Genomic DNA, 15,257 nt, shown 5'->3' with positions numbered 1-15,257 from the left:
CTCTCCTCTCCTTCTCCGTCTCTGGCCTCCTCGTCCGTCTCCGCCTTCGGTCTGTCACTTCTCACCTCGGCCTTCTCCTCTCTCCTCCCTCCTCTCCCGGGCCTCGATCTCCCACTCTGGTCCATCTGCGTGCCCCCTCCAATCTCTGCTGCAGGCTCCGCGTCTGGCCCTCCTGTCTCCTTCCCTCTCCGTCCTCCGCCATCTGCATCCCCCGTCGCCTCATCTCCTCCGCCGCCTCCCGCGCCGTCGCGTATGTCACCGTCCCTTCCTTCCAGTGAATCCTTAGCGAGGTCATGGGTGATTGGAATTTCATTCCGTTTTCTTTCAGAATTCTCTTCAGTCCCGCGTAGGACCTGCGTGTTATTGCCACCGCTGTCGAGTAATCTTGATCAAACGACAGTCTTTTCCCCTCGATTTCTATCTTCTTGGTCCACGCGGTTCTGAGTATCAATTCCTTAATCTCAAATCTCAGAAAGTTAATAATCACCGCCCTCGGAGGTCTGTCCGGTTTCGGTCTCGGAGCCAACGCCCTGTGGGCCCTCTGTATCTCCATTTTTTCCAGTCCCGTCTCCTTCAGTTGTTCCTTGATAAGCTCTTCCACATATTGGATCACAGATTCCCCTTCGACTCCCTTCTTTCAATCCCCATATTCTGATGTTATTTCTCCGTGACCTCCCCTCCATGTCGGATATCTTTGTCTCCATCTGTTCTTGTTTTTGAATCGCACACGTTAACATCTCGTGTATCTCTGTGTTCCATTCCTCCATTTGCGCCGTTCTAGTCTGTACCTCTGTTACGTTTCTGTCCTGTTCCGCCATCTTCTCATCCACCCTTTTGATTTCTGTATTCATTTCACCTCTGAAGTCCTCCTGTTCCTTCAATTCCTCCCGTAACTTCCCAATATCATTTCTTATCGTGTCCGAGTTCAGTTTCATGGTCGCCTGCATCGTGTCCGAGTTCAATTTTATGGTCGCCAATATCCCGGCCTGCATGAGCACGGTCGGCCCATCCTGGCATTTCCTTGTCCGTCTCAGCCGAGACTCCCCCTTCCTACGCCTGCTCCTTCTCGCCTCTGGGGTTCTGCTCCATCGAACTCTCCTCTTCCTGTGAGTTCTCCATTTCCCTTTCCTTCATATTTGTTTTCTTCTCCTTCCTTCTCGTTTGCATCTTGATTTTTGATCACTTTGTCACTTTTCGGGTCCTTATTTCTCCGTTTTTCGCTCTTTTGACCAGGAGCCTCACCGCATGCGTGCTACTCTTCCGCTCTCATACCGGAAGCCCTCGCGGGGGCATTTTCATAGGCACAGGGGGCAGCATAAAAAAAAGATATGTTTTTTTTTTTTTTTGCTTTGAACTACTATAGTGAAATATTTTGCACTGTTGTCGCATTTATCTTGTTGAAATCCTCCCACAGGTTCTTTTTACTACCACATATTTAATTGAGACCCTTTATTTGTTTATTATTTCAATTTAGCTGGAAATACATTGCTACATCATTCAGTAACATTTGCAGAGTTTTATAACAAAAACATTATTACGGTCACCATTGTGACCAGTGGGATTAATCAACAAATTTGATTATTTATTTTTCTATTTCATTGAACATTGCACATGTTAAAAGCCATTTTTTTACTCAAAATGTGAGTATTACCAAGTCATCTTGTGTTAAAACAATGACAATAAACATAGTTTTATTAGGTTGAAATAATGTGGTTGTGTACTTATTTTTCTGTTAACTTATTATGGATTGAAAACTGAAAACCTGGTAACTTATTATTTTTAATTTTTTTACAGTGTAGTCTTGCGATCAATCAAAACTTATTTACACGATATACCTCACATTCACATCCTGGTGTTCTCCTAGTGTTCTCCATTAGGCCTGTAGGTGGAGCTATGACAGCACACGTACAGTACACACACTGATGGTGTGTGATGTGTCCAAAAATGAAGGGCAAATGTGAGTGAAATGGTCACACTGTATGCAGCTGTTTGTCTGCATTGCATCCCCCCAACTCAGATTTAGGGTTGATACAACCATCATAATAATAGTTAATAATAACAATAATGATGTAATAATGTAAAACAGGCACTCCATGTCAAAAAGGTTGCTGACCCCTGGTCTAGACTGATCCTCTGAACCTCTCCAGTCGAGCTTTAGCTGCTTAGATCTGCAAGATTGCTAAATCATCCTCCATTGTTGTGTAACATTGTCATGTTGCCTCTAGAGCAGTGGTCGGCAACAGGCGGCTCGCGGGCCGAAATTGGACCACCAGCAATAATATCTGGCCTGTCAGATTATTTTGAGAATATGATAATTTATCAGACCCGATATATGGGTGGGTACCGAACTCTTTTTTTTAGCATTTTATTTTTTTATTATTTTTTAAACAAACACATAAACAAACATGACAACACACGATAAGATATACAAGCATTAATTGTCAGAGCACATCCAATGAGATCACATTTTAGTTAATTGTCTTATATAAGATATACCCCTAATACCTGTTATCTAAAAACCTACACACATATGCTCCAGCTCGAACCCCCCCCTCCCGGACGCGTGTAACTGTTCCGCAACAGTAAGTGACTTCCGGGGTAGGCCTGATTGGCCCCGACAGGCACGTGACGCGCAACTTTCTCTGCCGCGCGGCAGAGCTTGCGGAATGATGTAACCGTCCAAATCCGCTATGACTTTCATTCAGCGCTTTAGCTCACCTCGCAGAGCAGCGGTCCTGCGATCCTGCGGTCCGTTGTTGACGAGTTCGAATCCCATCGAATTTTTTTTTTTTAACGTGATTTTTTTTTTAACGTGTATTCTTTCGCCGGTTAAGGTTAGGCATGGTTAAGGTTAAGGTTAGGCATTGTTTCGGAGTTGGTTAAGGTTAGAACGGTTAAGTTTAGGCGCTGTTAAGGAGCTGGTTAAGGTTAGAGTTTGTGTTAGAGAATGGCAATATTCTTTCTATGGTTAAGGTTAGGCATGGTTAAGGTTAAGGTTAAGGTTAGGCATTGTTTCGGAGTTGGTTAAGGTTAGAACGGTTAAGTTTAGGCGCTGTTAAGGAGCTGGTTAAGGTTAGAGTTTGTGTTAGAGAATGGCAATAGACAGCCTATTTCCGCGCGACAGCTCTCAGCAGCCTCGTTGAGCGTCCTGAGTTTGCCGCGTCACGTGCCTGTCGGGGCCAATCAGGCCTACCCGGAAGTCACTTACTGTTGCGGAACCGGTACACGCTGGACCCCACCTTGGGAAGTACCTCCACTATCCCTCGCACCTAACCAGACACTACCATTATAAGCTAGCTTTTATTCTCTCCACCACTTCTAACCACATTGACATTTTGGATTCATTGAGACCCAGAATTCTTGCTGTAGATATTTCTTGATAAATCACATCGAGATATGTAAGAAACCAAACTTTCTGGCACATTTTTTCCGGTTGAAACCAGCGTGATGCGATCAGCTTTTTAGCTACTGTGATACCCGATAAAACCAATCTCTTTAGCTGTGGATTCACTGCAAACTCAAAAACATCATTCAATAGTAATACCGAGGGGTGTACAGGTATATTCCAAGATACGAGTTTTTTTTCTTTTTTTTTTTGGTCTTTTTCCCCCTCCATTTTTCCTCCGATTTTCTCCCATCCCAATGTTAGTCGTATGCCAATTCCCAGTCCCTTCCTGGTCGCTGCGCTTTACCCCCCACAGTCAGATCATTTGGGAGAGTGGAGGCTACCACGTGCTTCCTCCGACACACGTCCAGCCAATCACCGCTTCTTTTCACCTGGCAGCGCGGATTCTCATTGAGAGGGCGTAGCGTGTGGGAGGACCACACTATCCCCCTCACGTCCAATCCGCGCTTAGCAGGCGCCCCGACCGAACTGTAGGAGTCGCTGTTTACAACGACCCAGACCCACCCCGCCAGCTTCTCCCACCCTCTGATACAGCCAATTGTATCAGTGCAGACGGCCAGCCAAGCTGGTGACAACCCCGGAGCTGTGAGCTGGATTCGAACAGGCGAACCAAGCTCACAGCTCCGGGGCTGGTGACGAACGCAATCTCCGCTCGACCACCTAACCGCCTCCAAGATACGAGTTTTGATAATTGTTGGGTCACATCTTTCCAGAATGCCTTAACTGGTGGGCAGTCCCAATACATGTGCATAAATGTCCCTTCGTCCCCATTTGTACATTGGGAGCATTTGGAGTCTTGTTTAAGCCCCATTCTGCACAGTCTTATAGGAGTCAAGTATGTCCTGTGAATATAGTTAAGATTGATTTGTTGATGATCCGGGTTCCTTGATGTAAGTCGGACATTTGCCCAGGCTCCTTGCCAATCAAAGTCATTTTCCAGGTCTGGTATATCCCTCCTCCAGACAGAGTCTAGTTGGAGGGTTTCATACGAGGACGTTAGTAATTGATGATAAAAATCTGAAACAAAACCTCTCGATGTCTCTCTTTCGTAGAAGAATTTGTGGTATCTGTGGTGTTCAATTGGTATGTCTAATGGAACACCGTGAGACTTCAAACATAGCTGTAACTGTATGTAAAAAAGCCATGTGGACTTGGTGAGATAAAAAAATTTGCGTATTTCTTTATCACTACAAAAACCCTGTTTGTTAAAAACATCCCCTAATGAGTGTATGCCTTGCTCTTCCCATATAGGGAATCTTATAGGTCGTTTTTCAATTAAGAGTGCATTGTTATTGAATAAGGGAGTATGATTGTGCCATTTATGTGGGTTAGGATTTTTTTTTTGTGATTCACGCCATATCCGGATCGCATGAGTAATTATGGGGCCAAATTTCCGTTCACAGTGCTTGATTGGTAGTTTAGTGTATGCTATGTCCTTCAGTCTATGTGGGGCTACTATGTTTTCTTCTAATTTTCTCCAGGATACTAATGCTTGGGGGTCAAACCATGTTGTCAATGGTCTTAATGTGTACGCCTTAAAATATTGGAAAAAAATCTGGAAATGCCATGCCACCATCTGCTTTATTTCTCTGTGCGGTGGATCTTTTTATACGTGGTGGTTTGTTATTCCAAATAAATTTGTATGTGGAGGAGTGTAATCTTTTCCAGTAACCCTCTGGAGGGGGTAACGGTAGCATTGAACTGAAGAAGTTGATTCTAGGTAGTACATCCATCTTAACTATTGATATCCGTGCTTGTACTGTGTTTTTAAGTTTTGCCCATCTATCAAGGTCGTCTTTGATTTTGTTTTGGATTTTTGTGTAATTGTGCTTCACCGTTTGTCTTATGGTGCGGAATATTTCCACTCCCAAGCATCTAAAATGTTTTACCATCGGTATCTCTCCTGGAAGGGTTATATCTTTTTTTGCAGGGGTGTTAAGTGGAAGGAAAGCCGACTTCGGCCAATTTATCTTAAATCCCGATAAATCACCAAAGTTCTCAATCAACTTGAGCAGATGAGGCAATGTGGTGTTGGGGTTTTGCATGAACAATATTACGTCGTCCGCATATAAACAAATTTTTTGTTGTGTGCCCTTGATTACGATTGGTTCTATGGATTGGGATCGTCTTATATATTGTGCTAAAGGCTCTAATGATAGATTGAATAGTCCGGGACTAAGAGGGCAACCCTGTCTGGCAGAGCGTGATACCGGAAAGATTTTGGAGATGATTGTGCCTGTTGTAATCATGGCCGATGGGTCTTTGTATAATACTTAATCATATCAATGAATCCTTTTCCTAACCCCATCCTTTCTAATACTGCCTATAGATACGACCATTCCAGCCTGTCAAAGGCTTTCATAGCATCCAGGGACAGCATCGCCTTAGGTATGGTGTCATCCTTGTCGGCATCTAGTATGTGCAGTATTCGTCTTATGTTATCAGTGATCAGGCGGCCTCTTATGAAGCCAGTTTGGTCCGGGTGAACTAAAGACGTCATATGCTTTTGTAATCTGATGGCTAATACCTTAGAGTACAGTTTGATATCGGTTCCGAGGAGGCTTAAAGGTCTATAACTACCGCACTCGTTGGGTTCTTTGTCTTTTTTAAGGAGGACTGTTTTTTTTTTTATCCACTTTTTCTCCCATTTTTCTATATTTTCTCCCATCCCAATTTCGTATCATCCAATTCAACCCTCCCCTGTCACGAACGCCGTTTCTTGCCTCCCACAAGCCGGCTGCAATGTGGACTAAGTCATACATAGCACAAGTCCCCTCCGGTACTTGAGGTAACAGCAGTCGCATCTTTTCACCTGCGCAGCTCGATCTCTCAGTGTCGAGGAGTAACGCGTGGGAGGCTCACGCTGCCCCCGACACTTCCTGATTCTACTGCGCAGGCGCACCAACCGACTTGTAGGAGTCGCTTGTTCACAACGTTCGATCCCCACCCTTCAGTTTTCCCTCCCCGTAATACGGCCAATGTGTATTACTGCGGACGACCAGCTAAACTGAAAACAATGTGGAGAGCTGGATTCGAACACGCGAATCCTAGCGTCTCCACACTGGTGGCGAGTGCCTTGCCCACTACACCACCTAGCCGCCCTTTAAGGAGGACTGTTATGAGTGCAATATTGTCATTCTTATGGAAGTTCCCCTCCTTGACTGAGTATAAGATCATATTTAGTAATAAGGGTCCAATTATGTCCCAACAAGAAAGGTACATTTCTGATGAGATACAGTCTCTTCCAGGAGCCTTACCACTTTGCATTGCGGTTATGGCCTTCTTGAGTTCCTCTAGTGTGATCTGTGTTTCTAACTGTTTAGCGTCATCCTCTGAAAGTTTAGGGAGAATAATTTGATTAAGATATGTGTCCATTTTGTTTTGATCGAAGGTCGTTTCTGATTTATATAAGTCGGAGTAGAATTCTTTGAATGTATCGTTTATTTTTACAGGGTCTGTTTCAAGTACTTGTTGTGCTCTAATGGTAGTTATATCTGCAAATTTTGCATTAATTCTTAATCGCATGGCTAATAGGTGACTAGGTTTAGGACCATGGGAGTACTGCTGTTGTCTTGTGCTGCGTATTTGTGGGTACCGAACTCTGTACTTTTAAGGGCATCGACCGAATTACGCTGGTACTACAGAGTATCGGTAGTATGTCCAATGTGTCTAACATGCTTTGCATCCTTGCCATGTCCACATTAACCGCTAGCTAAGGTAACTAGCGTTAGCCGCCAACCCTGGAAACGCTCACAGCAGAGTGACTCCACTCCATTTAGTGCATCTCTTCGTCAGTTTGCGGAAGTAAAGCATAGAATCTTGAAATATCTAGATTGGTTGTTTTCTCTGGACTGCATCTAATCCGCTGTATCCATCTATTTATCATATATCCATGTCTGTCACTATAGCCAATGGAAATGGTCACGTAGACTGGGAGAACCAATGGAAAATTCCTATTGTTTCTCAATAGTCCAGTCCGTTCCACAGAACAGGCAGTCAGATACAGTGCGTAATGTAGGATAGAGGCACTCGTCTCTGGTTTTATAATAGAAATGGTATAATGTTCAGTGCAAACATGTATTATAATATAATAATGGAAAGTAGAAAAAAACTGCTTGTTTACAGTTTATTATGCCACCTATGCAGCTCTTTATCCATTGTCTGCCTCTGCCACAAATGTATGTCTTAGTTATAAGGTGGTCTGTCAAGAGTAAAACAATTTACACCATCATATGGCTTGGAAACCCCTGCTCTAGAGCTCCTTTCCCTCCTTCACATGAAGTTAAATCTACACTAGAAGTGAAACTTAAGCTGCCCTGTACTGTGAAGTTTGTTATAAAAAGTGTAAACATTATAAACATGTTCACTTTATAATGAAGTATAAAGTTCAAATATCCAGTATTATATATATACATTTAAAAATATACAATCGACTGAGGGGTCTCTGACTTTCAGGGGACAGCTATAATTTGTTTTAAACTTTATTAATTTTTTCTTAAAGAAAGATATGAATTATATAGCTATGAGATCAGTTGGCTGGACGGACCATATGGGACAAATCTACAGGCACTTACCCTCCTCTTCTCCTCAAGTGCCTTTCTTTTCTCCTCCCACCTCTCCTTCTCCCGCTGAAAAGAAAGGACATTTTCCTTCTCTACTCGTTGCCTGCAGACCAGGATACAAGTTAGGAAGGAAAAATAACAAAACAAAGAAATTATATTAAGGCATTACAGTCTTCCCTGTGACAATTCAATTAACTCATCATGCATCAAGTCAACTAGGTAATTGAGTAGTCATTGCCGTCCTACCAGCACAAAAGAAAAAGAAAATCAAACCTTTCAGTCGCAGCCTGTCTCTCTTTCTCAAACTCCTGTTCTTTCAACTCCTGGGCTCTGCGAGCTTCAGCCAGTTTACGGGCTCGCTGCTCCTCCTCCTCCGCCCTCCGCTTGGCCAGGAGCTTCTGTTGCCGGACCTCTTCCTCCTCCTTTGGAACAGAAACGGGCAACATTAAGGTGCTATAGATAACATTTGGCCACTAGATGTCAGACTAGAGCGCCAGCTTGTAATTTATCCGATCAGGTACATTTCACGTGGGGAAATGGGAAGTAGGTAAGTACAGGAGGTTGAGCGTGTCTGTAGTTTTAAATTCCTGGGAGTCCACATTTCTGAGGACCTGTCCTGGACCACAAACACCTCGACCCTGGTCAAGAAGGCCCACAACTTTTATCGGTGTACGATTGAGAGCATCATCACCACCTGCATCTCAGTCTGGTACGGCAACTGCACTGTTAAGGACAGGAAATCACTGCAGAGGGTAGTGAAAATAGCCCAACGCATCACCAAGACCCCCCCCCCCCCTAATTTCCCAAAATGTTGGAGTGTTCCTTTAAGTCCTCAACTCTGAATCAGAGCCTTACCACTTGCTTAAGTGGGATGTCCCGATTGCATTTTTTAGTATCTGGCGATACCGATCTTTCCCGATCCAATCTTTCACATTAGTAACCCATTCTACGCATTGGCGAAGCAAGAAAAGCCCCTCTGTTGCCTCAATAGCCCCTCGAGCTTGTCGGCTCACATTTCATTTTCATTTCAAACCTTTATTTATACTTGTGAAAGCACTGAGGTTTCCCTCATTTACAGTGATGACGAGTTAACAAAGGACACAAAAACAGTTAATAATTACAATTACTACAATGATGGATTAAAAACAATTATATGATTCAGTACATAGGTCAAGTGCAATGCCTTTAAACTCCATGAATGACGGGAATGTTCCGAGCTTTAGAGTCTTTTGCAGGGTATTCCATGTGTATGGAGCATCGTAGGAGAAGGCAGACTTTCCAAGCTCAGACCGAACTCGAGGCACCCTGAGCACAAGCCGATCATTCGAACGAGTTTGGTAGGAGACAGCACTCCAGACCAACAAAGATGTAATATAAGGTGGAAGTTTGCCAATAATTGCTTTGTAGATAAAAAGATACCCATGATAACTACGTCGCAACGAGAGAGATGGCCAGCCTACCCTCTCATCTCACATTACATTCACCCTGAGCCCCTGAGAATGTGCTTCATACGAGAAATATTCAAACTTTCAATCTGTTTGCACATTAGTATACATTCAGTGTTCGACTTACGTAATGATTTGCTCCATTTTGGTCTGAAACGCAGACGATAATCCTCACTAAGCGAAAGTTGACGTTATCCAGGTGAACGTTAACTTCATTCAAGTGAGGCATTGCAATCAATACAGCTGTTTGGCAGAGCACCAGCCGCCTCTCCCCCATTCCTTTGCTCGCGCTCGTTTGTGGCCGTTTCTCAGGTGGCGTATTAGATTGGTCGTGTAACGCAGCTCTGTTCTTTCCTCCACGCGGAACGTCCGCCTTGCAAACATTGCAACTGGCTATTGGACTGGCTTCGGTTTAAATTTTAAAATGCTTCCAAACTTCTGACATTTTGTCTAGCTGCTCCGAGTCATCAGGTGGACATAACCTGCCGGTGTTGCGGGAGCGACGTGTTGGGAGCTTGTAGGTCTGCTATTTTCGGCATACGTCACTGTCGTACGACGGTGTAAATCAAAGGAAATGAGTTTGTTTTGGCAAATTCTTCTGCCCTGTGCGACAATAAATAAATGATGATATGTAATTTTAAACCAAAACTAAGACCTCAGTATGAGTTTAAGACATGATCATAGTCATGTTTGTTGAATAATAATAATAAAAAAAACAAACATTTGTTTTTTTGTACTCAGATTTACCCCCCCCCCCCCCCCCCGATCCCGATCTTCTGAAAATCATGTGATCGGCCCCCGATCCTGATCACGTGATCGGATCATCCCTAGTCCTCAACTCTGAATCGGAGCCTTACCGCTTGCTGAATCTTCTTCCTCCTAGCGTCCTCTTCCAGTTTCCTTCTCTGCTCCAACTCCTCCTGGCGTTTGGTGGCCACCTTCTTCTTTGCCTTCTCCTCTGCCAAGCGCTCCACGCGCAACTAGGGACAAGGAAGGTACAAAGTTCCTAAGTAAGTATGACCTCTGCACAATATATAACCTTATGGCTAAAATACACAATAAACAGGATACAATAGAGGAGTCGGTAGCTTTTCTTCCACTACTGGCAAGTATTTCATACAACTTAAGTCCAAAAATCCAAACTACCCCTTTAAGGTGTAAACCGGTTTTAAATCAACCTACAACAGTACTTTGCTTTTAGGAAGTGACGGCTTGTTGAAAACTTGCCAGGCTACTGGTTGCATGGCAACTAGGCATCTTGAGAGTAGTGTTTACTCAATGTTTACAGAATAAACTAATTTAACAGTAAAAATAAATAAATATGGCAAAGAAATGTACCCATTTAGTGTTCGTACTTTTATCAAGAGCTCAATCAACTAAAGAATGAAAACACATCTTCATTCCAGTTTGTCTTTGTATGTGGTATGGCTGCCCATTTGTTTGCATGTGGATTACAGACTGGGCCTTTCAGTGTTGCAGAAGCAGAGAAGGAATCCAACCTTGTCGTTCTTCTCGTCCATCTGAGCAATCCTCTGCTCTATCTTCTTCTTCTTCTCCTCCTCCTTCAGCTCCTCCTTCACCCTGGCCTCAACCACTCTCCTCAGCCTCTCGTCTCTCTTCCTAAAAAATATATATAAATAATCGTTTTAATATTTTTTAAATATAACAAAACGACGGGGCGGTCAGGTGGCGTAGCGGAGATTGTGCTCGTCACCAATGCGAGAGGCTGCGGTCTCGACTCCCGGAGAGTCAGCATTGCCTTGGCTTGGGCTGATCGCTATACTAACTCGTTTGGCTGAGTTAGGGGGAGGGAAGCCGTGGGTGGGTCCTGGGCGTTGTGGACAGCGACCCCTACAGTTCGGTCGGGGGGCCTGCACAGTGAGGGTAGGATCAGGAGAGAGGTAGTGCGACCTTCCACACGTTACACTCTCCCGGTGAGAATCTGCACTGCCAGGCCGGCTGGCTGCACGTGTCGGAAGAAAACATGACAGTCTCCGGCCTCCCGGACCAACAGGGGGGGGGGGTGCGCAACAACCAGGAAGGGGGTTGGGAATTGGCATAACGACTAACAGTGGGATGGGAGAAAAATCGGAAAAAAGGAGGGGGAAAAAGATAAAAATAAAAAATATAACAAAACCGCACCAAAAAAAAGAAATGTATAACGAATAGTGCATTTAAGTGTAGGTGTATGCATGTAATTTTATACTTCTTCCTAAACCTTTTTGGATATGTTAAGTTAATATCATTTTACCAATTTTAGTTTGTCGTTTTTTATTCATTTCAAAACCAAGCCAACAAGACGTAACACATCTATGGTAGATAACAGCATCTGAATTCAGAACGAGAGGCTTTTACCTTTTCATCTCCTCCTGTTTCCTCCTCTTTTCGTCCTCCATTTTCTTTTTTCTCTCCTCTTCTTGCTCCCGTTTCTTTTTGAGAGTCTCCAGTTTCTGACGCTCCCTCTCCTGGTTAGACAATACAGGTCGCAACAGTGTTTTGACTGACTTTGGTGGAAGACAACAACATGCATCAAGGCAATAAGGCAGCAAAAAGGCCATAAGTGGTTCCAAGGCGGCGGGTGAGTGATATTAATGAGGAAACTTGATTTCCTAGAATAATAGACCATGACATTGAGAGTGTTTTAAGGTTAAGCAAAAAACAAACTTTGTGGACCATTGACTGTATTCACACGGCGGACATTATCACATCTTGCATGAATCCAGCTGCCGGCGCTGCACTTGTGCGTAAATGAGACTTGCCACAGGATTTTCAAAATAAGAGTATCTATATGAACCGATCTTGTTATGCTGCATCGATCCTATTGGATCATTGATAATTAAATCGATATATCTATCTGGATCGATGCATCATCCCACCCCAACATGGATTTTGAAAACGATTATATATTTAAATCAATGTTCTGTCTCACTCTCAAGACAATTTACATTTGATTAATTATATTACTGTCCAGTATTACAATGTGGCTACTCATTTTAGGTGGATTTTCCCTTTAAATATCCAGATCGAAGGTAGTTCATGATCGAAGGTACGGATGTGATTTTGACTTGTTGCCATTACCAGAGATTGTCCCTGTCTAACAAACGTTGTGTTCATAGGTGTATAAAGTGTATGTTTTGATTTCAGCCCAACGTTCACACTGCCGTTGAAGGTCGAAAAGGGTGGGTAAAAAAAACATGAATTCATCCTGGTGAAAGTCACTGGGCATTGGGTAATTCACTGTGGTGAAAAGTACAACACCTTTTACAAGCCATTCAAATTGAAGCGTCATATCAGGAGCACTCAGGAATAAACAAGCATACCCAACTGAACTGCGAAAGTATGGCGTGTGGGGCTTGTAGTTTAGCTAATGTAAACAGTGCTGTGGTATTCACAAGAGTGAATTACCTCTGCCTAGCAACTGTCAAACAACAACAACAAAGCAAGGAACCTATAAAAGGAGGAAGGGTCACCACATCAGAATACCAGCGTTTTATGCTTTGCCAGTTCCATTAAAGCCTATATTGAAATTCATAATATACAGCCATCTGAGGAAATACACATCAACCAATTATCATATATATATATATGTTAGCTGGTTAACAATGGAACAAATTGCTGGTGATTCTAACATCTGAGGCAATAACCTGTCTCAATAACTCAAATGTTGGCTGAAATGACATTTCTCACTTGGCAGCACCAATGTGCGCTCACAAGCGACAGTGACTTGATGACCCTTCCTTCTTTTATAGTTTCCTTGGTGGAAAGGAATCCCAACCAGAGTATGACAAACAAAATGGCTGCTGTATATTGTCAATGGGGTATTTTCACGCACTCCTTTTCAGAATTAGTAAGGTAGGCTGAGATATATTAAGAAGTAATGTGTGTTGTAGGGACAACAGTGGCTCAGGATGTAGAGCGGTTGTCTGGTAATCTGAAAGTTCCTGGTTCGATGCGGCCCAGCAGTGCGTCAAAGTGTCCTTGAGCAAGACACTTACCCACAACTGCTCCCAATGAGCAAGTTGGCACCTTGCATGGTCGCCTCCGCCATTGATGTGTAAATGTGAGGCATAAGTTGTAAAGCACTTTGGTATAAAAGCACTATATAAATGCAGTTCACCTATGAACACTAAATATGATAAGACAGGGACACTCCAGGTTAGAGACTACTACAACAAAGAAATAAGGGGGGCCAAAGACGAGGAACAGAATGGAATAATAAAGATGATAGTATGGGCATACGAAGGGGGGCAAGGAAGAGTAATATCAGCAATATACCGGGCTATAATGACCAGCAAGGGACACACGACCGATTATATAAGGGAGAAATGGGAGAGAGAACTAGAGATAGGAATAACAGGGAAGGAATGGGGGAACATATGCGAGGTACAACATTCAACAACAGGATCGAGAATATGGAAAGAATTTGGATGGAAAAACATAATCAGATTCTTTATAACCCCAGAGCTGAAGGGAAAATATGCACCAACACAAAGAGCATGCTGGAGGATGTGTGGGAAGGAGGGGGCAAATCACACGCACATATTCTGGGGATGTCAGAAGCTGAAGGGGTATTGGGAGGAGATAGGGGAAGCAATGATCAGAATATTAGGATACGGGCTACCACAAACAGGACTGGTGCTTTACTTAGGAGACCTGACACACGAGGGAATACAAGGGGGGGACAAATATTTAATAAAGATAATGTTGATAGCGGCCAGAAAAGCAATAACGAGACTGTGGTACAAGGAAGACCCACTGACAATAGCACAATGGGTAGGAATAGTGGAAGAAATACAGGATATGGAAAGGATAACACACATGCTGAGGTTACAGGAAGAGAAATTTGGGGAAAGATGGGGAAAGTGGGAGGATTATAAAAGGAACGAGAACGACATCACAGAGGAAGAACCAAATGCAACACAAGAGGGCGAAGGGTAAAGGAGGAAAGATGTTCAAGGAGGGTCTATGAACCCATGTCACACACCTGTGCTTTAGTTAGTATTTTCTATTTTGTTTTTTGGGATATTACAATTGCTGAATGTTTTTATACCTTATTATTTATGTCTGTTTAACGGTGTGATATTAAATATTCAGGGATGATGTGGTTTGTGTATGGGTGAACCAAAAGGCAAAGTGAAAGTTAATAAACAAGAGAAAAAAAAAAAAAGGACGAAGGATAAGGGAAGAAAGAAGCTCAAGGAGGGTCTCTGGACCCAGATCACACATACAAGCCTTAGTGAGTAGGAATTACCTGTTTATGCCTGTTTAAGGGAGATACACAATCAGCCTTTGTATCAAATACCTAGAAAACAACTGTAGGGGAACCAGACAACTAACCATGATACCCATGTAAATATTTATGTGCACTGTTTTTTCTTTTTGTTTTTATTGTGATGCTAGTTTCTTTATTTTTGATTATTTATTTTTTGTAAGTGCTGTCTGTCTAAAAACTGTTAATAAAAATGTAAGTTTAAAAAAAAAGACAGGGACACTCTCCGGTAATGGAGAAAAGTCTAGATTACACGGGTATTATCCTCCAACACAATATTCTAGTGGTGATATGACAGCCATTCTAGACATTGTATTAAAAGGAGCACTACTTTGTATATCAATTACTCACCCTGTGATGCCTTGAATAGATTCTCTCCATTGTGAATGTAGAATCCAAAAAAAACAGTAGCCATACTTGATGAATTTAAATTAAGAGATTAAGTTTAACAGCAGCAAAACTATAGCAACTTTAGTTTCCAAACACTCAAACACAGCTTGCAGTATAATCCAAGTCTTGTTGTATCCTCAAACTGCAAACACATGCATATTAGCTAAAAACGTGCTACTTAAAAC

At 42.9% G+C, this 15,257-nt stretch overlaps 1 protein-coding gene across 4 annotated transcripts in view; it reads right to left on the bottom strand.

Annotated features, from left to right (window-relative positions):
- The window catches only part of incenp (inner centromere protein), a 67,165-nt gene that overhangs the window by 12,432 nt on the left and 39,476 nt on the right, over nucleotides 1-15,257 (bottom strand). For all 4 annotated transcript variants that reach the window (XM_084334541.1, XM_084334540.1, XM_084334542.1 and 1 more), the window contains 5 exons: nucleotides 11,769-11,878; nucleotides 10,913-11,033; nucleotides 10,271-10,393; nucleotides 8,242-8,390; nucleotides 7,981-8,071 (listed from right to left, as the gene is read on the bottom strand). In XM_084334541.1, the coding sequence (XP_084190667.1) occupies nucleotides 7,981-8,071; nucleotides 8,242-8,390; nucleotides 10,271-10,393; nucleotides 10,913-11,033; nucleotides 11,769-11,878 (594 nt within the window). The remainder of the gene's footprint in view (nucleotides 1-7,980; nucleotides 8,072-8,241; nucleotides 8,391-10,270; nucleotides 10,394-10,912; nucleotides 11,034-11,768; nucleotides 11,879-15,257) is intronic.

Source organism: Notolepis coatsorum, assembly GCF_963971535.1.
Source record: "Notolepis coatsorum genome assembly, chromosome: 18".
In the NCBI taxonomy this organism is placed as follows: domain Eukaryota; kingdom Metazoa; phylum Chordata; class Actinopteri; order Aulopiformes; family Paralepididae; genus Notolepis; species Notolepis coatsorum.
Note: the sequence above shows the minus strand (reverse complement) of the source record. Positions and strands in the feature narration are given on the sequence as shown.